This window comes from Lutjanus erythropterus, chromosome 8, assembly GCF_056507025.1.
Source record: "Lutjanus erythropterus isolate fLutEry1 chromosome 8, fLutEry1.hap2, whole genome shotgun sequence".
Lineage (NCBI taxonomy): Eukaryota > Metazoa > Chordata > Actinopteri > Lutjaniformes > Lutjanidae > Lutjanus > Lutjanus erythropterus.
In genome coordinates this window covers 41,406,192-41,432,200 of record NC_139324.1, presented here as the reverse complement: position 1 = coordinate 41,432,200, position 26,009 = coordinate 41,406,192, and the positions used below count along the sequence as shown (strand labels likewise).

General features: G+C 39.3%; 1 protein-coding gene across 1 annotated transcript in view; it reads right to left on the bottom strand.

Annotated features, from left to right (window-relative positions):
* The window catches only part of LOC146323347 (neuropilin-2-like), a 151,151-nt gene extending 127,308 nt beyond the window's left edge, over nucleotides 1-23,843 (bottom strand). The window contains exons 1-2 of the mRNA XM_084725536.1: nucleotides 22,901-23,843; nucleotides 1,464-1,644 (exon numbers count right to left, since the gene is read on the bottom strand). Coding sequence (XP_084581662.1) covers nucleotides 1,464-1,644; nucleotides 22,901-22,976 — 257 coding nt within the window. The 5' untranslated portion in view covers nucleotides 22,977-23,843. The remainder of the gene's footprint in view (nucleotides 1-1,463; nucleotides 1,645-22,900) is intronic.
* Nucleotides 23,844-26,009: the final 2,166 nt, after the last annotated feature.

The window sequence follows — 26,009 nt, the reverse complement described above, 5'->3', positions numbered from 1 at the left end:
GCTGAGGTCTTGAAATGTCTTGTTCAGCCCACAACTCAAAGATGTTCAGTTTACTGTCAGAGAGGAGTAAAGAAACCAGGAAATAATCACATTTAAGAAGCTGAAATCTGAGAATTTTGACTTTTTTTCCATTGAAAATTACTTAAACTGATTAAACAATCATAAGATAATTGTCGGTTAATTTAATAATTATGATTATTCGGTGAATTGTTGCAGCTCTAAAACATTACATGTGTGAACTTTTTTTAACATAAAACCATGATCCTTTCTTCATGCTTCCAAGTATTTTTTGTGTAGAGTTGCAAATTTTGTCCATTTTCCTTAACTGATAGTAGAAAACACCAACAATCGATTAATCATTAATACTTAATAAAAGACATTTTTTACAGTTCAAGTTTAAGTTTCTTTACTCAACAAATGGCTCTGCTGCACAAAACAAAGTCAAATGAAGTGCTGAAATATCAATTCATTATCGATTAATACATTTTTAATTGGTTAAATTTTTGACAATGATGAATCAATTATGATCAAATATTAACATCCCAATTTTTGTTTCTACCTGGACATCCATATACCTGGTATGGTTTCCATTTTATGAGCTGCTGCCCCTGTAGCATCTGTGAGAAGAGGATCTCCCTTTTTGAGAGCCTGTCCTAAAATTTCTCTCGTTTTTTAACAACGTGTTAATTCTTTTAACTTTGTCTGTGTGTTTATGCTGGATCAGAAACCACTGCAGATGCTGGCCCCAAAAATCCCAGAGAGATTTTGTGCTTTATGTAAAATGAGCTCTACAAACAAACGTGAACATTTTTCTGATTCTCTTGTTGTGGAATTTAATGTTTTATCCTATAAAAGTTGTTTTATTGAGATTTATGTCATATAAACTTTTTGACTGCTTGCCTGTCCTTCCTGCAGTAAGATTACAATAAATGTGTGTTTGCATCTTAACCAGCCTCATGCCGCTCTACAAGCATTTGTCCACGACTTCCCAGCATGCCCTTCTGTCTGCCTGTATCTCTGCATGCTGTACTTTTTATTTCACGCTGCAGAACTCTCAGTCTCACTATGCAACCAAAAACCAAACAGCCAAAAACAATGATGGACACCAAATCCTCTAATCTGTGTTAATTCTTCCAAAGTGTGAAAACCATCCTGGAACAGTGAATGTGTTGTAATTATACTTTGATAATTAGAGTCAAGGGACGGAGAGAGGTCCCACTGTGATTATTATGGGATAGCTAAAGCCAGAGAAACAGGAGGAGAGTGGGCTGAAGTTCACCAAATACACTCAGCAACTCTCACACAGAGACCGGCTGGTGGAGACAGAAATTCCAGAACCAAACGCCCTTCAATTCCCATCCTGCCTTAGTTGAAACTTAACTTCTCAAGCAATCTAAATCTTCACAGTTTTTAATAATCTCTGTTTATCTCCCATAACGTCCATCCATCCATCCGGTCTTTACCTGCAGTCCAGTTTCTCTATCTCAAAGTGCGGGTTGAAGTTGAGGACGATGCGTTGTGAGGGCTCGGGGGCCGTGATGATCCAGCGGCAGTTCTGGTGAGGTGGGTACTCCAGTGGGTAGCCGGGGGTGGTGATGTAACCGGCGTCGCTGGCGTCCACATAGCCACCACATGGCTGAGACCCTGCATGGGGAACAAGACAGATACAAGATAAGAAAAGCCAAGCGGATGCAGAATCAAATTTATATTCTGTGGATTTGGTCCATCTATGTGTGTAACATATGGAAATCTCTTTTTCCACAAGTTAGAACAAAAGTTCACACATTGAAATAAGGATGTTAATTAAAAGACATTTGGTTGCAAAATGCTCAGATAAATCTCCAATAATAAAATGTAACAATAATAACTTCCTTCACAGCAACAGATTCAGGGCCAGACAGGGTTCCTACACCTTTTCCAAGGTGAATTTCAGCACTTTTCACGCATTTTCAAAGTATATTTTCAAGCTTTTCCAGCACTTTACAGCTGCAAGATTTCATATGTATATACATATATCTACTAGGGATGTAACAATATCAAAAACTCACAATACAATTACTCATGATATTAAAAAACAAAGAAAAATGATGGCTTGAAAAACTGTTCTGAAATAATAATGATTAAACAATAACTCTGATGTATGTAGCATTTTTTTAAATGGATAAAATCCATTTTCCTTTTAACTTAAAGTAACTGTGTTTCTTTTATAAAAAAAAATGAAATAAAATAAAATAAAAGTTGCAGCATGTGCAAAAAAATGTTTAAGAATTGCCTTTGGTAACAAATGCTTGAATTGTGTATGTGTAACTGCAAAACTAAGCCAATACTGCAGTCAGTAGCGGCATTTTAATAAAAGATAATAAATTAAATAATCAATCCTGCAATCACAATAGATTTAATCACAGCTCGGTATAGTATTTAAACTTGTCTTAACTGTGATATCACAACATTTGACATATTGTTATATCAAACTTCCTATTATTTCATTTCTTGATCACATTAAAACGGATCTTTATTGTGCTTTAAACAGCCGATGGTTTCATAACATTTTACCAAAGCAAGTTTTGTCACCTGTCTGTAAGTAGCTTCGCATCCTATATAACTTTCTTTGGACTTTTTTTTTTAATTATCTAAAGATGAACTCTTCAGTCAGGTAGAGATTTATTATGAAAGTAATGCTTTTACAGTTTCAAGTAGTTTTAAGCGTTTTATCCAACATTAAACTACTTTTCAAACCTTAAAAACACGACATTAAAGTTCAAGTGTTTTCAATGATTTCCTGCACCCAGAAGAACCCTGTCTGAAGTTCCATTAAGACCGGTGTTGTTTGCTTATCGTGACTGTGCAGGACGATGTCAACGTTTTAGATTTCACACTGATAAAAAGGGGTAAAAACTGATAAAACGTGGGTAAGAGATGTGTTTGCAGATACAGGATATGAGAAACAAAGACGTGTGTGTGTGTGTGTGTCTATGTGGATGTGGTGTCACAGGTCAACTCAGCATCACGACATACAAAGACTCCATTCTGACCCATGAAGACTGACACACACACACACACACAGTGAGCGAGAGCTCCAGATGCCACAGTTACTGTCACAGAGCGGATCCACTTGTCAGCAGTCATACGTCTGCGTTGTGTCGTAAACAATGCCGTTCATTCACTGCTGCAGATGTACCCTGACATTGATGGGTAACTCATGTAGTATATCTGCGACACCCGACGGCACAACACACACAACTGTACTGTATTACGTCTGTGGCATTTATTGTGCACCATGCTGGCTGCCCTGTTTGATGAATTGTGCAGACTCAGTGCATGAGCTGAGCTTCTGCATTGCATAAAACCCGAAAAACTTGAGTTAAACCATCATGGTGGATATACTGAGTGAGTAGCATCTTTGTTAAGTCCAAGCGCGTCCAGAATAAAGGGACAGTATGAGCCGCAATCTGCCTGAGGGGACTCAAGAACTGAGGTTATTAGTTTGCTCATTTAACTTCCCCAAAATAACAATCCACAAATCTAATATAAGTATAAAATATACGTAATAATTTAAATCCGATTGATACTGGATTTTAGTGAGTACAGATATTATGTATATTCAGTATACCTTACAGGTTGATGATACTGGGTTTTTGGGGGCGATACAGATATGATATTGGTGAGTAAAAAAGTTCCCATAGCAATATATCGGGCAATATATTACATATATATTTAGAGTCTGACTGATACGGCATTTTGGGGGCCTTTGCCAGTACCACTATAAATTAATAAAAACGTTCCCATACCGATATATCAGCCAATATTTTACATAAATATATGCTACCTCTTGACTGATACTGGATCTCTGGGGCCGATGTCAATGCCGATATTACTGAGTACAAAATTTCCAATATCAATATATCAGCTGATATTCTTTACATATGCGGCCTATAAAACAAGAAAATCTAAAAAAGTGTACGCCACTACTGATATGGACTGGTTTAGCTGTGACAGGCTAATAATATCGTCCAACCGATATATCTGTCTGGCTTTAGTAATAAATATAATATCTATAATATAATAATATAATATCTTTCAGTGCTTGTTGGCAAATAATTTAATTTGGACAAGCAAGTATCTCAAGTGTAGATTTGATTGAGGGGAAAAAGCTAAAAACAAGTGCTCTGTATTTGTTAAGTTGACTTTTATTTTGAAAGAACTGGTTTTATTTTTATCCAAGGAATTATTTCTGCACCAAGATGATTGCGCTGTACATTTGGACCAAAGCAGATTGATTTTCAGCAAATATTTTGGGTAAAATGAAGGCCACAGCGGACCAGGTTATGCTAATAAAAACAGCATCTGTGAGTGTCGGCTGCTTGCTGGGAAGTATTTGGCCGGTGAGCAAACCCCTTAGATAATTTCCTGTTTATAAGAGAGAAAAAAAAAAGACAACAAACTCACTGCAGTCTATATTACTGTTTCAATCAGAGCTAAATGTGCCTCAACAACAGAGCTGCGTCACAAAGAAAAAAAACTGTGTAAATCTGTGTCTGTGCCTCCGTCTCGCCCGCTGTGCCGTGACGTTTTTATTTATTGCCTCTGTGCTGAGTAGGGTGACATAGCCAAGTCAAACTACTCAGCAGAATACAACATATCTTCAGGCTTTAAATAGACCTGCTACTGTAAACCTACTCTGAGAGAGAGTCACACATGCACACACGCGCAGCATAAACACTTTACCGGACACCAGCTTCAAAATAAATTCAAATAAGAGGGTAAAAACAAACATGCAGCATCTAAAATCTCACTTTCTTATTTCTTATATACTTTTATTTTATTTTATATGTATACATACAGTTAATTCTACACATTTCTAATGTGCAATATACTGTATATTGATAATCTCACTGTTAAACCATAACATGCATGAAAAATGTCATGCTGTGAATCATCCTGTGATTTTGGCTGTTTGTATTTTGTGCAGTCCACACCTCTGTATTTCTCTGCATTTATCCATTTACAAGGCGATATGATTTGTTTATCTTATAATATTATGTTGCACACCATGTGTGTATTGCAACATGTGTGCAATTATTCTGTCCAATTATCTGAACATATATACATATGTCTGTATAAACAGGCCGTCCTCACTAAAAAACGTATGTGGTGCTCATAAGGGTAAGCAGCTTATTCCAACTGATATGTCAGTTTCTAGGTGTAGGAACAAAATAGTCTGTATACAGAGAAGTTGCAGTGGATGTATGGCTCAAACAAAAACAGGACTTTCACCCAGGAGACCGGTTCAAGTCCTGTGTGAAACACAAAGTAAACAGAGATATTTAAAGTTATGAGTAACTCAAAATCATCACGTCTCTTCCATTACGCAAGTGATGTCACTTGACATACATAAATTATTTTAACCTTTCTTAAACCTAACCAAGTAGTTTTTGTGCCTAAACCTAATCAAACCGCAACCTTTTAACACAGAAATGTCATGTGACATACATAACAACTGCTATCTTTTCCTAACCCTAACCATATAATTTTACTACTAAACAGTTGTTGTGCCTAAACCTAACCAGCAGCGACCATTTTACAATGCAGATGACATTTGTAATGTCATATGAGTTATGTAATCTTGCAAGTGACATAATTTCCATCACTTGACATTATGCAACATAGTCATTTTAACCAAAATCGTGATCTTTTCCTAACCCTAACCAAGTAGTTCTCGTGTCTAAACCTAATCAAACTGTGACCGTTTTACGACATAAACCAGATGTATAGTGTCATGTCAGTTATGTCATGTGACTTACATGACTTAGTTAATGTCTGGTGACCCTGTCCGTATTCTCCACTGGTAGTGTACGTTCTTTTGGGAGTAAATGACTGTCGACCTGTTCCGTCCTTTAAGTATTGGGGTGTGTTAGTATAAGTGAAGGGTGTATAGTCGGTGCGTACAGTTTATTTTAATGCAGATCTTTATTATTTTATATTTAATTCTATTTTCTCCTTTTTCTATCTGTACTTTTGATCCTGAAGCTACTGTAACAAGTGAAATTACCCAGTCTAGGATCAATAAATCTTATCTTATCTCATCTTATCACAGCTGTAAATCCGTACACACACGGACTGATGGATGTGTGCTCAAGAGTCAGCCAGGGAAGAAAGTGGAGGTCAAATCTTACTACAAAGTGATTGACAGTTTGGCATCTATATCTGGTGTCTACCTCACACTGTCTGCAAACAATTAGTGATCACCCGTATAGCTCTCTCTGCCTCTGTCTGGCTCTCCATTCCTCCGTCATGCTGTGAGCCAACTAGTCCTCCTATCTATCTATCTGTCTCCTCCTATCTGTTTCCAATCTCCCTGGTGACATACAGTAATACAGGAGTAGAGTTACAAGGCCTATGTAACCCAGCCAGACGCATTTCATCTCACCACCACCTGGATTAGTGTTTAACCACTCTGGAATCTCACAGCACCATCAGCCAAACACCACTTTTAGCACAGCGCTTAGCTAACTGTCTCTCACGAAAAATCTGGGTTATGCGGAGGCGATGCAAGGGGGAAACATCAAGGGCTGTTAGAGAAATGAAACTGATTAATAACTTATTGCTTGGGACTCATAATGCACACTTTGTTGTTATTGTGATAGGTCTTAAAATGAGAAGAGTACAAATGTGTTTTCATTAGATTCAGTCCCCGGATGAGACTCTGGAACAAACAGTGTAGGTTTATTTTTTTTTATATACATAAGACTACTGTACTCTTTACTTTGCTTTAGCTGTAGAGGGGTAGATACAATGATGGGCGCCTGGTTATAGTCAAAAGTGGGGGTGCAAGAATAGTGTCAGGGAAGGATTTTTTTTCTGCAGTGGTGACAAAATGTTAAAAAATACACATATTAAATAAAGCTCCCTGCGCTCTATTGTGCCAAACTCCATCTAAGAAATATGACATATTAACAATTTTTTACATGTCTGGAAAAACACATCTTTCTAGAAACACAAGATAAGAGTGTTGCATGTGAACAGCTTTCTTGTCAATTCGGCACTAATATAATCCAGAAAATATACAATAGATGGGGTAGACACAGTCATGGGCACCTTAGACAAAAGTGAGGGTGCAAGGTAAGTGCCAGGCAAGGAATTTTTTTTCTGCAGTGGTGACAAAATGTTAATAAATATTCATGTTACCAGCTTGAGTTAAAGCTCCTTGTGCTCTCCAGGGAAAATTCTGCACTAAACTCCCTTTTAGAAATGTGGCATATTAACAATTCCTTAAGTGTCCGGCAAAACACATAAATCTAGAAACACAAAATGAAAAGTGCCAAATGTTAATAGTCTTTTTGTCAATTCGGCTTCAATATAAGCCATAAAGATAAACTGTCTTTCTGTACAAACTTAAACTGATTTTGTCGCCTAAACTCGTCACCAGCCTCTGTTAGTTAGCTGTGCTCTTTTATTGGGAGAAGACGGTGGAAATGAAAGGTTTGAAAAATGAGGATTTCTTGCTAAAATACAGTCTTCTAACACTGTGTGTGTGACAGTATTTGACAAGTTTTTTTTTTTCAGCTGTTACCCAGTTTGCTGCCTCCTGTCTGGTGTTGGGAAGAGCAAGAACTATTGATTTGAACTATTTTTGACCCAAACTAGCTCGAACGTTTAAAAATAGCAAAGTTATGTGATCAAAAAGCAGAGCAAGAAAGGAAAAGCGCACATGTGCTCCTCCAAATCTAATGGTGGGGGGTGTAGCTCCTCCATTTGCTCCATTGCCCTGGTGCAATAATATGAATGCACAATCAAAAAGACAATCTGTTACAATAAAACATACCTTTATGATGCTTATGTTTGGTTTGCCAATGTCAAAAATATGTTTGCAATTCTCATTACAACTTAGGAGGGAAGCGGTTGTGAAACTGAGCCCTGGACTTTGTTACTTTATGTGGTTTACACGGTTCATTATTAGAAGGTAGGTCAGCTCAATTTACATGAATTATTAACATTAAAATTCCTTCTGCTCCTGGCGATCTTCCAATGGTCAGACTGTTAAACAAAACTCCATTCTAAAACCAGGTGTTTTATGGTGGGGTCTTATGTGTTTGTCACTGACAAGTGAAAACAAGTGCCACATATGTCTGTGGAATATTCTTCAATATTCTTCATCACAGTTTGGTTAATGATGTGACTGAGTAAATGCCATGTGCCGATTGTGCCTGCAGATCAACGTGAATCAGGAAAGAGTCTTAATGGTGGTGTAACTAAAGTTTTTACTGTGACAAAATTTGGCCCAACCATAAAATACTCGCTTTTAGAATGGAGTTTGGTTTAATAGTCTGTCCATTTGAATGATCGCTTTAGGCAGAAGGTAGTTAGCGATGACAAGTTTGTCTGTTTATCCATTTTTAATATTTTTACTCAGACTAATACCCTCTCCTCTCTTCTCCTCTCCTAATCTTCACCTCTGGCGTGCAGCCGATAAAGACAACACCTCCAAGTTTCTGATGAATAAGGCCGGTGTGACGGAGAGGCAGCCACTGCGTGTGCATGAAGTATTGTGTCTGCTCTGTTTTAAGGGTCTATCAATATCCTGACACGTACACACAAAGTCATTCAATGATTATCACATCCAAACAGGGCAGGAAGTGACACACATCCTCTTGCGTGACTCTAATATTGTTTTTTTGTTGTTGCTGTGTTTTTTTAATGTGCACCGACAAATACACACACATTCAAAGGATGCTGAGGCTGAGCTCGTCAGTCATTATTATGTCAATTTCCTGGAGGAGTGAAACATTTTTCGTTCAGGAGGGACAGCTTACTGCAATCTTAATGTCTATTTACCAAGAAACGGCTATAAACACAGCTTCCAAAAGTAAATCTATAGCAGTGCTGATTTGTATTCCACACCACAGCAGCCCCGACCTGCATGCTGGGAAGAAAGTGTAATGTCTGTGTGCGTGTGTGTCAGAACAGAGGAGATGCTGAGTTGGGTGAAAAAGCCTGAATTCATGTCAAGAATTATTAAACAGGTTAAAGTTGATACTATAGATGTTTAGAGGAAAAGGAAGACGGAAAAGAAAACATAATTTGCCGCAGATTTGTGTTCCCAGATCTCACCAAACAAATGTTAATATATAATAATAATCATGATGAAATGATGGCTGGGGAGGAATTACAGAAATTGCCTAACTTGCAAATCCTACCTTCACTGTTTGGTAACCATGGTGATAAGGGTTAGGACCTGCTGTAGGACCAACCAACATGTTTGGATGTCACCTATGCCTCCAAAACTGGGTTGCACCAGCTAGGCTCAACTTTTAAACCCAATTAAATCTTACTTTAACTTTTAAATTATGATGCACCAACCTTTTAAACCAGTTTAGAATAAAGAAAGATTAAATTTAAACCTCTCTTCAAACCTCAGTTGAGTTATTATTCTAAAGCTTGGTAAAATTTAATCCTGTTGCACCAAAAGGTTAAACTCCATTTTAAAATGTGACCCAGTATTACCTTTAAACTTACACTTGCGGAGATCTGACTTTTTAAAACGCTGCCCTTTTGAGATGATTTGAGAAAAATAATAACTCCAGTTGATAATTCAGTCAACAAGTTTTTCTCAAAGGTGAAATCAGAGCTGCTCTGCTGAGCCATCATGAACATGCTAACTAACTTTTTAGTTAGCTAGTAAACAATACAACAGTTCTTTTTTAATTTATTTTTTACTTTCAAACATGCTAGCAAACCATGTAACATATTATTAATTATTTAGCTCGCTAGCAAAAAATATAATGTTTCCTTTTTTATGATTTAGCTACCTAGCAAACAGTAAAGTTTTGTGAACTTTTTAGCTAGTTGGCAAATAATACAAGGTTTCTTTTTACTTTTTAGCTAACTAGCTTTTTTTTTGGGGGGGGGGGGGGGTCTTATCAAACTGAGATTGTTTTTTATTTGTGCAGTGAAGCACTTCTTAATTTCATTCATTCATTTTAGACTAAATAAATCTTTGTTGGTGCAACCCAGTCTTACTCAGTCAGCAGTTGCAAAGTAGTTTAGCTCAACAAGATAAGAAAAGTTTATGGGAAAGGACTGAGTTAGATAAGATAGGATCCCTGCAGTTAGTGAGGAGGATTTGCTTTTGTAATACCAAATTGAGAAAAATCTCTTTCTATCTTAACTTACAACATAAGATAGGAAGTTTCTTAAATATGGCCACACACATGCACACATTTGGATCCAAATTGTAATAAACCAAAATCATCCTTCAGAGCAGCATGAACCATAAACATAATGTTTATAAAACAGTATCAGCAGCATGACACAGAAGTGCCACATCAAAACAAATTTTCTCTGTCTCTGTTTGTCCCTCAGAAAAAGACACAAACACTTCCCTCCTCTTGACCTCAGACTTCACACAAGACAGCATTTCTCTCAACCACATCAGTATGTGTGATCTTCAGGGAGAGCTTGTATTTAGACCACATATTCACAACAAATGCACAAACACAAACCGCTGAACTTCGCTTATCCCCCTCTGGCTGAGGCATCACTGAATTCAGACCACACACACACACACACACACACACACACACACACACACACACACACACACAGAATAAGCAGCAGTAAACGGTGCTAAGCAGTCAAGCAGGGATATAAGACAGGTCACTGCATTATTTATGGCTCTCCGCCACGTTTAGTATTGCATCCTGATAACACCTATTCAGCAACTTTTCCCCACATGCGCATACCTCAACACACACACACACACACACACACACACACACACACACACACACACACACACACACACACACTCACAGATGCAGCCAAACAGAAATGTAATAAAAACCTAGGGCACAGAAATGCATGCACAGCAACATGCACACTGAGAGGCACACAAACTGTCGCACAAAGTAGAAAAACTCATGCTGCCACATGGAGCCGCTTTGCAAGATTGAACTAGATCCTTGTTTGTTGGCCCCAAATGCAAATTTTCTGACCTTGTTTTGAAGCTCTCTTACGGATTCAGTGGGGAGTCTCGATCTGACTTTAAAGAGACACTTTTCAGCCTGTCACAATCGATTTGGGAGTCGGCGAGAACTTTGCTAATGTGCTGGACCATTAGTCCACATTCATGTCTATTGGCCAGAGAACATAATGATAGCATTTAGTAAGTGTTGAAAGTGTGTTTCACCCAGATAACCAGACAGCTTGTTAAGAGCCACAGCAAACAGAAAAAGGGCAGATTCAAGGTTCAAGAAGGACTAGAGAGGAAGAGTTTTAGGTCAAATAAACTGGTTTGGAACAAGTTATGCTTCTCTGCCGAGCCATCATGACTCGGCTAACTAATTTTTTGGCTAGCTAGCAAACAATATAATGCTTTGCTAACTTTTTAGCTAGCTAACAGCCAATATAACATTTCTTTTTAAATTCCTAGCTAGCTAGTAAACACGGTTGTGCTTTGTTAACTTTTTAACTAGCTAACAAACAATATAACATTTCTTTTTTTATTTTAGCTAGCCCGCAACTAAGGTAAACTTTCTTTTTTAGCTACCTAGCAAACAATACACTGATTCTTTTGTATTTTTTATTCATTTATATATTTCAATTTGGGTAAGAAAGCATCTCCATGGTACTTAATCTCGGTTTACATTGCTAAACTTGGATTAAGTAAACTGGGGTTAGTTTTTTTTTTTTTTATGCAGCACAACACTGCTTCATTTTAAATCTGAAGATATTTTGAACCTGGTTTTGCTAAACTCTGGTCAGAACTAATCTTACATTAAATTAAATTATTAAATTAATGTTGATGCAACCCATGTCTTACTCATTTGTTTGTTTAGCTTGTCGAGATGAGAAAAGTAGTGTTGGTTCCTTGGTAACAGACAGAAAAGTTATTTGTTGGCCCTAAATTCAATTTTCTGACCTTGTTTCAAAGCTCTCTTACAAATTATTTTTCTCTCTAAGCGGGGAGCCTTGATTTGACTCTAAAGAGACACTTTTCAGCCTGTCGCATTGAATTCGCTAGTCCGCGAGAACTTTGCTAATGTGCTGGACCATTAGTCTGCATTCATTTGTACTGGCCAGAGCCCGTAATGATAGCATTTAGTGAGTGTTTATGTATGAAAGTGTGTTTCACCCAGCTAACCTGAGAGCTTGTTAAGAGCGTGGCTATTATTTGGCAGATCAACTTATTATCCACCAACACTGGCCCCAATACTCCAAACAGTACAGTGAGTCTCACATTCTCATTATTGTGACCTTGCTGAAAAAAAAAGGCCCTGAATTTAACAATCAATATGTCTGACTATCTGCATCAAAGCCCGGGGGAATAAAATGCTAATTTTCCCATTGATTTCCATGTATTTTTTACTGTTTACAATGCATTTTCAGCAGGATGGCTTGGTTCCAGCATCATGAAGCACTCACAAAACGCTTCAAGCATTTGTTACCTTTAACGGCTGAAATGCAGATCCATTTGTATAAAGCTTTTGTGTGACTCTGGGAATACAAGGAACATTGAAAATAACAGGCCGAAATGTCTTCTTTGGATCCAAACCAAGGTGCTTTTAGTCACCAAAACCTGGGAAACCTCAGGAATGGATAGAAAGAGAGAGGAGAGAGGAAGAAAGGGAGGAGGAGGAGGAGGCAGAGTAGGACGAAAGAAAGAGTAATGCCAGAACATCTGTCTCTCATCATCTGAAAAGAGAAAGTCAGCAGCTCAGAAAAGCTCACTGGACAGAAAATTCAACTCTCTCTCTCTCTCTCTCTTTCTCTCACACACACACACACACACACAAACAGGTGGGGTTGAGATTTTCTCCAGGTGCCCTGCATTAAGCCACAGTGGAAAACTACAGAGAGCAAAGTGTGTGTGTGTTTATGTGTGTAACAGAGAGGGAGGGAGGGATGGTGAAGAACTACAAAGGATCTGAGAAACAAAAGGAGTGATGGGAAAATGGAGAGGAGGGAGACAAGAGAAGGATGAGTGTGTGATACAGAAAGAGAACTGACATGAGAACAAGCTTCTCGACTCAGGAGCAGAGACGCTCGCCAATCTGCGGGGCTTTAGAGAGCAGGGCGAGAATATGACGACGTAAAGAGGAAGATTCAGTGAAAGATTTAAGATCAATAACAGAGAGAGTAGCTGAATAGATAACTGAAATAGAACAGAATGACAGAGTGGAGGAGGTCAAAGAAGAACAGTGCAGCAGAAAAAGGTGGAAACAAGGTTCAAGAAGGATTAGAGAGGAAGAGTTTTAGGTTAAATGAATTGGTTTGGGATCCGACATGCTTCCAGGGCCCACAGCTGCATTGTCCATGTTTATTTGTGGATAAAGAATAAAGAATAAAGGGAAGTTGTGCAGCATTTAGGTCCTCCAGATTAAGTGCTGAAAGCATCGTGTCCACGCCCTCTAGAAAGACACTTTTTCCAGTCAGATGCCCCAAAAGGCAGGATGGCAGGACTTGTGTGTTAAAATAATTACGTTTTATTGAATTTTATGGAAGCATGAGCTTCATTAAGGAATAGGACACTGTGTTATATTTGTGTGGTGTCTGAGTGGGTGAAACCTGTCAGTCTGGCAGTAAATGTACAGTCCAGGTTTCAGTGTCGGTTGATAAAAGCTGGTGCTTCTAAAGACCAAGAAAAGTTTTGTTTGTTGTTTCCCAACAGCTGGAAAAGTGAAGGAGGTTAGCCCCAAAGTAAGCTGAGGAGGAAAGGCTAACGTTAAGCCAATGCTAGTGTTATACTTTTCTTTTTTGTGACCAATTTTTTATTGGTTTTATCCCCAATTATACAAATTATACACTTCCCCCTTTTGTCTTATCATAATTAACTACAGCAGCTAGAGGGAGACAGCTGATGTACTGTGAAACTTTTATTTCAGGTGGCAAAAAAAAGTAACTATGACCAAATTTTATTCTTGGTTTTGTTTTTTTCTGTGGTATGGAATTGGGCATCAAGAATTGTGGAATTTCACTTGAATCGGTCAACTACCAACTGTCTTTTATCTTGATCCCTACACCAACTATGATCAACGAAGCCCCAGCATTATCTATCTGTGTTTGATGCCCTGCAGAGCAGACCTGCCCTGTGTTACGACCTTCAGCTGACACTGTGTTTATGCATTCCTGTTCAAGTTGACCTTTAATCATATCACTGAACATGAGGTCAAGTGCTGCGCTAACCCTGAAGATAATTCAGATGATATCAGGACTTTCTGTGCGTGTCTGTTCCTGTTTCAGCTCTTCAGTTTACAGACCAATCTTCTCTGTATAAATAAAGGTTAAATAAACACAGGTTCTGGTACAGTAGGCTCCTGGCACCGAAACAAAGGAATCTGTGCAAATCTTATCTCAAGAAATTCCTCAGATACCATCAAAACACAGATATTCATACAACGTTACTGTAAAAGCATAAACACGGGTTTTAGTTTCAGTAAAATGTTTAATCAGTTTTGTTTATTGCTGACCTTTCATTACCAACAGGTCGGTCTGTAAACTCTGAAGCCTGTTATTGCTCATCCAAATATACCATAGAGTTGATTATTGACCAGTGGAACCAAAATCTGGTGTATTCTTTTATATAAGCAACTATAAAATAAACAAAGGCAGCCTACTAAATCTATTAGCCAAGGAATTTTGATAATCTGTTTCTTTCTTTTCAGCTTATTATAAAACATGTATTAAGTGTTTTGGTGGTTTGACTGAGTTTTGGAGGTGAGGTAACTGTAACTATTTGGCCAAGCTACATGTTTGTAATGCAAACGTCATGAAGACTTTAGAAAAAGTGGCTAAAAGGAGCAATGTGTAGCAACTACACTTCCAAAAATTAGACCAAATAGAGTTGAAGCCATAGATTGTATATTATTCAGGTTGAATCTCTGCTTAACATACAGTCTATGTTGTACATTGACAATAGCAAGATAAGTCCTACACTGCAACTTGAAGAGCTGTTTATAACTGTCAGTTGTCTGTCGATGTAAAGTTCAGTCTGTTATCCTGAAAACAAAAGCTTGTTTCTCTGAAAATATGCATTGTGGAGTTGGAGTTCAGAGACTGCCTGCCTTCTGCCTGCCAAACATGGCACATGCTTAGTTTAAACATTCTAAACATCTACTCCTACAAGATTATTAGTGATTTCTTACCACTCATTAACAGACACTTATTCATTCAGCAAACATTCAGCATTAATTTGAACTCGGATTAACATGAAATGGGCAAACAAAAACACTTATTTTCGGTCCGTAATCAAAATTCCAAAGGACACCACATTGTTGTCAGAAGAATGTGTTTCAATTTAGCGTATTTCCTTCATCGCTGATGGCATATCATGGTCATTTTATGATAAATTACAGTAAATATATTCCACATTTCACCTTTACGTCATTCTAACAAGCCACACAAATGGATTTCCAACTGTTGAGCTTTATTCTTGTCCAGGCAGAGAGAACAGGGATGAGAAAACACAGATCGGCACAGATTGACAAGAGTCAGTAGGAACAAACAGACAACAGTAGAAAACAAACAATAAGTGGATGAAAGAGTAAAAAGATTTCCCACCGTGGCAAAGCAGGGCAAAAAGAAGGTGAGGGGGGTTTCTTAATCGGAGCGAGGGAAAACACTGACAGAGGGAGGTGTGGAGAAAGAGACAGAGAGTGCTATTAAAGCAGAGGTGAAGTGCCATGAAAAGAGGAAAACAACATGATGATTCAGCGTGAAGGGAGAGAGAAAAAGGAAAACAACCTGTGGCCTCGCACGGCGCTGCTCTGGAGGGACTACTGGAGGACACAGAAGGCTTAGACACACACACACACACACACACACACACATTTTTCTTTGTGTGTGGACGTTTTAAAAGAAGTGAGGATAGGCAAATGTTCTCATTTGAAAGATTTCCATGTTCTCCACGTCCCTTTGAGGACAAGTGTACAAATACGAGAACACACACTCACACACACGCCGATCTCCCCATCCCCTCTAATTACTCCAGTCATTACCACTGGCCAATGAAGACTCTAGAATACTAACAGTTTACTAATGACATGATAACTGTAATTAGAACATCCTGCTGGACCCACTAATTGTCCTTTCCCTTTTACAGACGAGAGAGAGCGGCAGAGACAAAGCCGAAGGTTAATTAGCTTAATGTTTATTCGCTCACTGCAAACTAGGTTGTTGATGTCAGTGGACCAGCTACTGCTGTTAAACCACTATTATTGAAATGATGGAGAGGCTAATGTTCTTGTTTGATGCACACGTTTTGTTTTGTTTTTTTGTTTTTTTTTGGTTCAATGGGTAATTTGCACGACCAACTGCACAACCAAAAATGAGTACTGCAGTCCAGACTCAAGGAAGCTCAGGCAGGCTGCAGGAACACTGCAGGAGTGCAAGATGACTGCAATATCATAATTTGACAATAAGAAGCAATGTTAGCATATTGCTCAGTTTAATCAATATAAACAATCACTCCTTCTAAAAGTTTATTAATCATTTCTTACAACTCATAAACAGACACTGACTTATTCGGCAAACATTTGGCATTAATTTGAACTCTAATTAAAGTGAAAAAGGCAAAAAAAAATAACAAAAGTTATGGGCCAGAATAGAATTTTGAAAGGGGGGCGCCACGGCTTTTGCGTTGTTGTCAGAGTAGCAAGTATTTCAATTTAGCATGTTTCCTTAATCTCATGACGACATGTCATGGTCATTTTATGACTTTGTTCGGTAAATATCTAAAGATTTCTCCTTTAAATGCATTAACTTGATATTTACTATTTCTTACATGTGCCTTAAAAGGAGCAAACAAAAAGAATAGAAAAGGACAGACTGCAGCCTGAATCACTGGATGAAAAAGGATAACCCTTAATCCTGAAAGCTGGTGGAAAACACCTGTTACCTGCTGGATAATTAAAATGAATGAAATCAGTTTTGGAGAAAGTCTCCAGCACCTGTGTCACCTGCCACAGATTAGCATAATCAGTTCATCACAGAAAAGTCGGGCTGTAACCAATGATTATTTTCACGAGTAATCGATTAATTGCTTGGGCTATGAAATGTCAGAAAAAGTGTTAAAAATGCTCATCACAATATCCCAGAGCTCAAAGTGACGTATTCAAACTGCTTCTTTGGTCCAACCAGCGGTCCAAAATCCAAATTCATTTACTGTCATAAATGACAAAGAAAAGCATCAAATTCTCTCAGTTAAGAGGCGGGACTCAGCAAATGTTTTGCTTTAAAACTGACTGAACAATTGATTATGAAAAATTGTTTGCAGTTTCCTTTCAATCGATTAAGATATTATTCAAATAATGGTTGCAGCTGTACAGTAAAGTGATGTTTTAATTTTAGCTGGCTACTGTTCTTAAATAAAGAACCTTTGTGAACAGTTCTGTCCTGTTGTATCACACCAATGAAAGCTGAAAAAGTATCTAAAATATTAATCTACTAAATCAGTCACAATGTAGTTTTCTGAGATAATTATTTAGAAAAATACATCTTTTTATTATTAATATGCTTTACCTTGGCCAGAGACCCTCCTGTGCTTGACAGAGGGGAGGAATAAATCAGGCTCGGTTTACTGCAGGTGGCTCCACTCAACTACTCCTTCACACTCTGCTGCTTTCCTCTTATTTCGCTAATGCCCTCTCATGCTCTCTCTCCTTCTCCGTTTCTCCCTTTCCCTCATCCCTCTTTGGCGCTGCTCTCCATCTCTTTCTCCTCTGCTCGCTCTTTCTCTTTTTTTAACGATGGGATGAAAGTGCACAAGCCCAGATCGGTAAAGCTTTTCCAGTTTTTCCTTTTGTATCAGTGAATCATCAAACACATTTGATAAAACAGCAGCAATAATGAATGACTCAGAAAATTACAAGAAAATACACAGACAAACATGAATGGATGAGCTGATTTCAGGGGACTAATTACTCTTTCTTTTACGCTGCCATGTATTATCCTCCTAATATTAACTTGCCATAATACGCTGATGTATTTCCAGCCAGTCTGAAGTACGCGTGCCAATAGAGTAATTATCCATGGAAACTCAAAATTACAGTGAAACGAACAAATATAGTTAACTGCATATTTATAGAAAACAATATCTGGAATATTCCTGGCTAACAACTGATCTTCTCCAAAGTAATTACACAGAACGACTATATTAGCGGCAGTAAGTCAGTCAGTTCATTACGTAGTGAGCTAAAACGGGGTATAACAGCATTGTGTGAACAAATGACATGGTTGGTTGGTTTTATTGATGCCCTATCGGAGCTTACAGAGCATTATGACCCACACTGATGTAACATTTAATTATTACAAGCCGGCCCCACTGGGCAATGCAGCGCCTGGTTATGTTAGATGTGGCGCTAAAGCTTAAGGCGAGAAAATAGCTGATGCATTATAAAGCCCGGTGGGTAACACAAATTTATACATTAGCAAAAAAGGTTTAAATTCTGCAGAACAATGACTTAACAATTAATGACAAGTGAAAACATGCAGCCGCACTGTAGCCATACTTCGAGTTCCTTTCAGAACTTTGAACTTTTCATTTTTACTTGAGTAAAGAAGTTGAATCAGTACTTTTACTACTACCTTTTTTTTTAAAACCTTTCTTTTATGTTGTACTTGAGTAACAAATATGTGTACATTTGCCACCTCTGCCTGCACAACAAAATTAAATATTTAGTTCCTTTATGCATGTTGAGTACGGTGACCAGGTGTCCCACTTTATGTGGGTCTGCACAGCAATCCTCATCCCTTGTCCCACATCCCACATATTGAGAGGATTTTCCACATGTAGTTTCCAAAAGTCAAACCACTGCAGGACAGACAGTTTTTCATTTTTTTTAATCTGGCTTTTATCCAGTGGTTCTGAAGAAATCAAGGCACCACAGGACTGTGTTTGATGCCAATGAATCTGCACACTGTGAAGGTAAAAGGTAGGATATGTAGGATGTGTCACTTGCTGCTTGCAAACAAAAAGGCTCCCAAGCAAATCAAAATGATGAGAAAATGAGAATGTACTGGCAGGAGGGATTATTTTAGTGTGTGTTTACACACTGTTTTCTGGGGAAATCCTGCTTAGTTTTCCTTTAACCTGTCACAGTCTTTGCTGCCTACATTCTACGGGGAAAATTGTGACTCACCACAAAGTAAAAAACCATGCAGATTTAGGTGGAATATGAATGAATCAACCATTATGAGAAGGAAATGAGACTACAACAACGACTTGGAAACTACTAATCTATTGCCTATTGTGTGCTACTGAATAAACCACAGGGGGAACCATAGAGACGTTACACACTAAGGGGCAGAATAGAACTGTTTATTTTTAATATCGAAGTGATCTGGTCACCCGAACATGGAGTTGTTGACTTTTTCACCCCAAAAGCTGGAGAAGAGATGCCTTCCTCTGTTTCACTATCACATCGGTTTGGCAGGAGCCATCGACAGCAGTCTCATAAAGCGGTCCTTAGTGCATACCTGTGGGGTATTTCACCCCACTAGCTAGCTTGCTTCTCTCACTGTGAACCGAGTGAGCCTGTTTCATCATCCTGCATATTTCAGCAGAGACACTATAGAGGCAGACAGCTGGTCTTGAGTGGCCAATTATGTCCGTTTATCTCCCTTCCAGGCACAGCTGTGATCAAACGGAATGAAGAAACAGGATCAAACAGCGAGGCTAAAAAATCATTCTTCCGCTTCGTTCACTTCTTTCTGCAGCTTCCCTCTCTGCCTGTTTCGGTCTCCGTTACTTCCTCCCCACTGTACTTCCATCCCTCCACCTGTCTCTGTCTCTCTCTCTGTCTCTCTCTCTATATATCTATACACACACACTTGTTAGCCTCTCACTGTGCTTTCCTTGCTCATCTCTCTGGAGACGACGGAGCTGAGGCATCTGTAAAAGTTTACTGCTGAGGAAGCTTCATCTTGAACATCTTACTGCTGAGTGAGTGTGCTCCGGTGGCTCTCGGGGTACCGGTGGAGAGAACTCGACGAGAGCTTGAGGGAGTCCCCAGAAAAATGAAGGTTCAGCTATAGACTATAGTCATGATACTCAGTATATCAACAAGTCCTGGTAGGAAAGGAAACTGACTGTCATGGTTAAAAGAAGGACTACGTGGTGACGATTGGGGAAAGATTGTGGTCATGGTTTAAAAACAAGACAAAGATGGCTGTTGGTAGGAGACGGAAGAGAAACTCTGATCTCTGGAGTTAAAATAACAGTTCTACTCGCCACAACTTCCCCTTACCACGCCACAGAACCTCACTCTAGGCTTTTTTTGGTGATGAATATATGCCATTTTAAGGTGTTGTGCAAATGAGCGGACAGAAAATAGACAAAAATACTCTAGACTTCACAAACAGTATCAGCAGTTATCTGTGGAAATCTCCACACACAGCAGTTTGTTCCACGGCACGGATCTTCTCACATCAGAGGTGAAATGTGATGTAAAGAAAGCCTCCACTGTGCTCTCTCTGTTCACTGTTTTTCCTCCAAAACAACATTTGGCAGGCGGGCCACTCAATCCAAGTCATGAGATCTGCAAAAGCCCCGGCTTGCCTCCTGAATAAGCCCTAAATCAATAAAATGTAGAATGCAGCCAACTTCTCCAAAGCTAACCTTTCTCTCAATTCCTCCTCTTACAAATTGTGTACACACACACAACTCTGTCTCAAAGCAAAAACGTGGGCCTCTAGGTGAGATTTAAAACATCTTTCCGCAAACTTCTCTGTCTTTTTTGGCAGAGAGAGCAGTGAGAAACCATTTAAGGCAAGGAGAGTATGTCGAGCTGTTTGCAGCAGGGCTCCATGACATGATAAAAAAAAATCATATTGCAATTATTTTGGCAGACTTTGCGATGTGATTCATGATCAGTGGGAATGATCACTTTTCAGCACATTTTTCATTTTCACTGAAAAAAAAACTGTCAAAATCCTAATGACGTGTCATTTGTTGGAGTCTGTGCCAAGCAAACATCTAGAGAACAAGATTTGTAGTCCAGAGAGCATCTTTGCAGAACTGCAGTACTTTACAGCGCCAACATTTTGATAATGGATTAATCAGTTTGAATGTGTTTTTAGGAAAAAAGTTCTGAATACACCATCTCAAATGTGAATATTTTCTTGTTTCTTTTCTCCTCCATAACAGTAACAAAGTAATCTTGGGGTTGAGGGGAAAAAAAGACATTTCAGGACATGCAAAATAATGATTATCTTTTTTTTTATTTTATGGATCAAACAACTACTCCATTCATCAAGAAAGTAATTAGTACTAAAAGTAATTGTAATTGTTGCTGTTTTGTCGCGCACTGTTCCTTTATCAAGACTTTGCAGGTTCTTGGATATTGAACTTCACCATATTGTGATTTCAGTCATATCTTCGATAAACGGATGCCTTAGCTCATGATGAAAAATTAATAGAAAGCCCCACGATTTAGATCATTTTCTTTGAAAGCAGACAAATAGTTTTTTTCTCTCATTCTATGATGTAGTTCCTCTTAAGAATTTTCTGTAAATTGCCATTTTTAAGTTAATTTGGTTTATAAAACAACTTGTCGTTAGTTCTCATTGGCTGAGACAAGTTACCCATAAACACACACCTGTGGCCACTTTGAGTAGTTTAGACCACACATTGTTGAGGTAAATTGTGATTTGGGGATATATATACTTTGTGTTGACTTGGGGTAAAGACTTCTCTGTTCTGTGCAGCAGAGAAGCTCAGTGCGCACAAAGTGTTTTTCCAGATTTCTCCCTGTGCGTAAAGATTGGACTTGAAACGTACAGAGAACTACGTTAAACGCATTCGACCAACGCAATAAGCGCGCCACCTTTCTCTGTCACCTTTCATCAAGTATAAATCGCAGAGTTCGCAACGTTTCTCACTTCACAGCCTGTGCGTGTATGAATGCAGCTGCAGACCCCATGACTGCGCACACGGACTCGGGAAGTGTCAGACCTCCGCAGCCTCGGTAGCTGGAGGCAGAGTGGAATCAGACCTCTGTGCGTCTGGAGCGCCGGCAGACGGAGACAGTAGCCCGGTCAGTTTCACCGCACAACCCGACTATAACGTTTGAAAAGGAAGCCCTGCTGCCTGCAGCTGCTCAGCCCTGAGATCTAAGTGTTTTTAATGGAAGTTATAAGACCAATTTACATCATAGTGACACATTATGAGGTAAAACAAGTGCGATTTAATCAATTTAAGCTGCTCTGCAGACCTCTGGCACTGACACGAGGAATATTATGGAAACATTGTAGTGATTTTTCAGTACTGAGCAGCTCTCCAGAGAACAGTCACTGATGAAGCTGCAGTTTAAAAATCAAGGATGTTTGTCAGGGCGACAAAAATCAATACTGATACAAAGCCAACATCTTTCAGTTATTATCGGACGGAGTAAATCCAGGAGCGGAGGAGCGATGATGAGAAGATTCTGCACCTTGTTAGAAAGTTGCACGAACCGTAACGCACATGTCTGCATGGGGGTTTATTTTGATGGAGAAAAATAACGGATTTTGTTCAGTTGGTCGCTCATTTACCAGTTATTTGATCACGCCTTTCCTCCTATCTTTCCACTTCTCAGATGTGTCACTGCTACAGAAAGGAAGACAGGACATCCTGCAGCGGGGATCTCCCTCCTAATTCTGCTGAAACGGAACTAATCAACGTCCCTCAGCGCTATAACGATCAATGCATTATTTGAATTTGATTTTGAGGTCTCCAAAATGTTAAATTTCACACTCTTTACGCGTTTTAATTTGACTTTTCCTCAATGAAACACCCCAATCTATATGCGGTTTTTAAACTGCACACTTCTGATGTGGATTAGGAAAATGTTCTATTTTAAAAAAGCGGGTTAATTTCCATTTAACACCTCGGTGTGGTTTGAGCGGGCAGCAAAAGTGTCAAACTTACCTCCTTCCTGTGCTTTGACTGCTGAAGGCGAGAGAAAAGCCAGTAAACATCCACAAAGCCATATGAATAAATCCATCTTTTCCCCTCGGATGTGGAGAAAAAACACCTCTTCTCCTCCTGTGTGGTTTTTATTCTGTATATCTGAGTCAAAGCTTCAGTCCAAGTCCCCCTTGTTCACAGTTCTCACAGTTTCTTTGAAGCGTAACTCAAGTAGTTACCCCAAAATCCACCACAAACGCCGGGCTGCGCTCACCGGGCTCTCCAGGAATATCGTACGAGCTCTGTGAGAGTGTGTTTCTGCTTTTGGGGAAACCAACCTGCGCAGAACTGTTGTGAAATCAGCACGATTTCTACTCTAAACACATTTTAAACCCTCAAAATCCATTACGGTGCGCGCTGTCAGTCCCCCTGTCAGTAACAACACGCGTGGGAATAGAAACCTCGCACTGGTTGACAGACAAAATCACAAATTTAAAACAAAGTAGCAGGAAATCTGTGGAACCAAAAGGACACATGCGCTGACAACCGGTAAGTTTGACTATTTCGTTAAAAAGTAACACGAGTGTTTCCTCCTCGTCTCGACAAATATCCCAAAATCTTTTTCTCTGGATCTTTTTCCCGAATTACTTCGTAAAAGCAAGAAAAATATATTCTCCCATCGCCTTTTCTCTTGAGAAACTGTCCCGATAACAGTCCGGTCTTGCGCAAAAGATAACAAGATCTCCTGGAAGAGGCAGCTACGGCGTGCGTAAAGCGTAAAACTGCTCGGGAGAAAAGAAACGTGCAGCCTCTCCGCTCTCCTCCTGCAAACTGTGCGTCTCTCCGCTCCAACACGCTCCTCTGTGCCCGCTCCTTCACGCTCAGTGTCTGTGTGTGTGCTTCTGTGTTCGTTCCTCTCCCGGCAGCTCCGCCTGTGCGCTCCGTCCCCTTCGCTCTCCGCCGGGTTTGTGGCAGCAGCAGGACTGCTCACTCACTCCCCTGTCTCGGGGTGCGTGCACGCCGTGCGCGCGAGCGTGTATCGGATTACAGTAGGCACCTCGGCCCGCCTCCACAGAGCCCCTCACTGATTAAAGAGCAGTTTCATCTCCCTCTCTCTTTCTGCCTCACCCTCTCTTACCTTCCTCTCCCACTGATTCAGTGGTTTTCAGCCTGGGGTCTGAGGACAAACTGGGGTCCTTGAGTGGGATGTAGGGGGTCCCCAACAAAAGGAGGACTAGAATATTTTTTTTTCTTTTATCACATTGTTTCGGAAATTGGAACAACAAGGGAGGAAACATGGTTGGCTGATTTGATTTTTATAGCAATCCTAGTTTTATCACTGATTGACATAAATTGACAAAAATTCTAAAAAAAATCTCCAAAACGTCTTGTACAATTTCTATCAATTCTCAAGAGGTGAAAATGGTTTAAAGAGCAATCTGTAATATATTTACTAAGTATACAGTATCCCAAGCCATCACTTTTGTTTGCCCCTTTCTCATTAATTAGACTTCAAATTAATGCCGAATGTTCACTGAATGAGTTAGCGTCTGTATATGAGTCGTAAGAAGTCATTAATAATCTTGTATAAGGCGTAACTGAGCAATATGTTAATGGAGTCTGGCACGCAGAAGGCAGGCAGTGACTTAAATCAAAGTCCAGAGTTTGTATTTTCAGAGCAGTGGGCTTTCATTTTAAGGATAACGGGCTTAGCTTTACATTGACAGACCTGACACTTATAAACAGCTATTTAACTTACAGTGTAGATCTTGTCCTCGCTTGTTATTGTCAATTTATGATGTTGCACTCCTGCAGTGCTTCTACAGCCAACCAGAGCGTCCCTGAGTCTGAGGAGGAGGGGGTGGGGGGGGAACAACTCAGTGCAACCATAGATCATATATTAAATAAGATTTCAACCTAATTAATACACAGTCTGTGTCTTCAAGTCGCTATTTGGACTGCAGTACTCATTTTTGCACGTGCAGTTGCTCTACATTGCTCCTTTAAATTGTGCATAAAATTCATGTAATCAACTTTAAACTGCTGCAACAACTTATGAGACATGATAGAGCATCATGGGACTGATGGTCAGAAAGCTCTAAGACCTTATACACTCTAAACTTTCAAAATGTGAATAGGTGCCTAAAGAAAATACAATGTTTATTACAGATTTATGACTTGAAAAACTTGACAGAGACAAGTCTATATGACATACTGTTGACCTGCTGTCTCACCCTAAAGATCCCCGTCCCTCCCTACAAGTGACAAAAATAAGTGTAGGGTGAGGGGTGGAGTGGAAAACAGCACCAAATCTTCTCAAATTAGGCGTCTGTGGTCTGATGTGCATCTACTGTGGGGGTCCTTGACTTGAGGAATCTTGGGAACCCCTGCTCTGATTCATTTACACTAAATTCACCCTCTCTTTCTCCAGTTTTTGTCCGTTCTTTTCTCTCTTTAGATTCTCCCCCCTCTCCTCTTTCATCTCCTCCTCATCCCTCTCCTTTCTTCCTAAACCTTTCTCTCTGTCTCTGGTATTAAAGAGAGTAGTGGGAGGTGGAGAGAAGAAAGGCAGAGAACAGGGAGAGAAGAGGCCCACAGCACAGCTTTATGAGTTTTGTAGTGGTGCCGGGAGCTTTAAAAGGAACCTGGTTCAGGTTTACAGCGGAAACACTGCCCTTGTGCATGTATAAATTGATCAAAATAGAAGGGAGTCTAATGAGCAGAGGTGGGACCAAGTCATTGTTTTGCAAGTCAAAAGTAACTCAGTGAGCACCAACCGGGATTTCAGCATTGAGTTCTGGTTGAAAACTGTTTGATATGTGGTCTGAATATCTAAGACCTCTTTTCAGATTCATTTAAACCAGCTAAAATACCATTACAAGGTGTTATTAACATTATGTTGATAGTGTGTTCAATTGTAGGGTGAAAGAGAGATGATGTTGATTAGTCGGTCTACACAAAGATGTATTTTTAATGCATTTAATTAATGTCATAAATACAAACTATACAGGCTGTGTGCTGCTAACAAAAAGCTTCCGGGAAATGATTCTGGAAGAAGCAAAATGAAGAAATAGCAGTTCTTGCTGTAGCATTCATGCACAAACACCTGGGGATTTTGGTTATAAGTAGA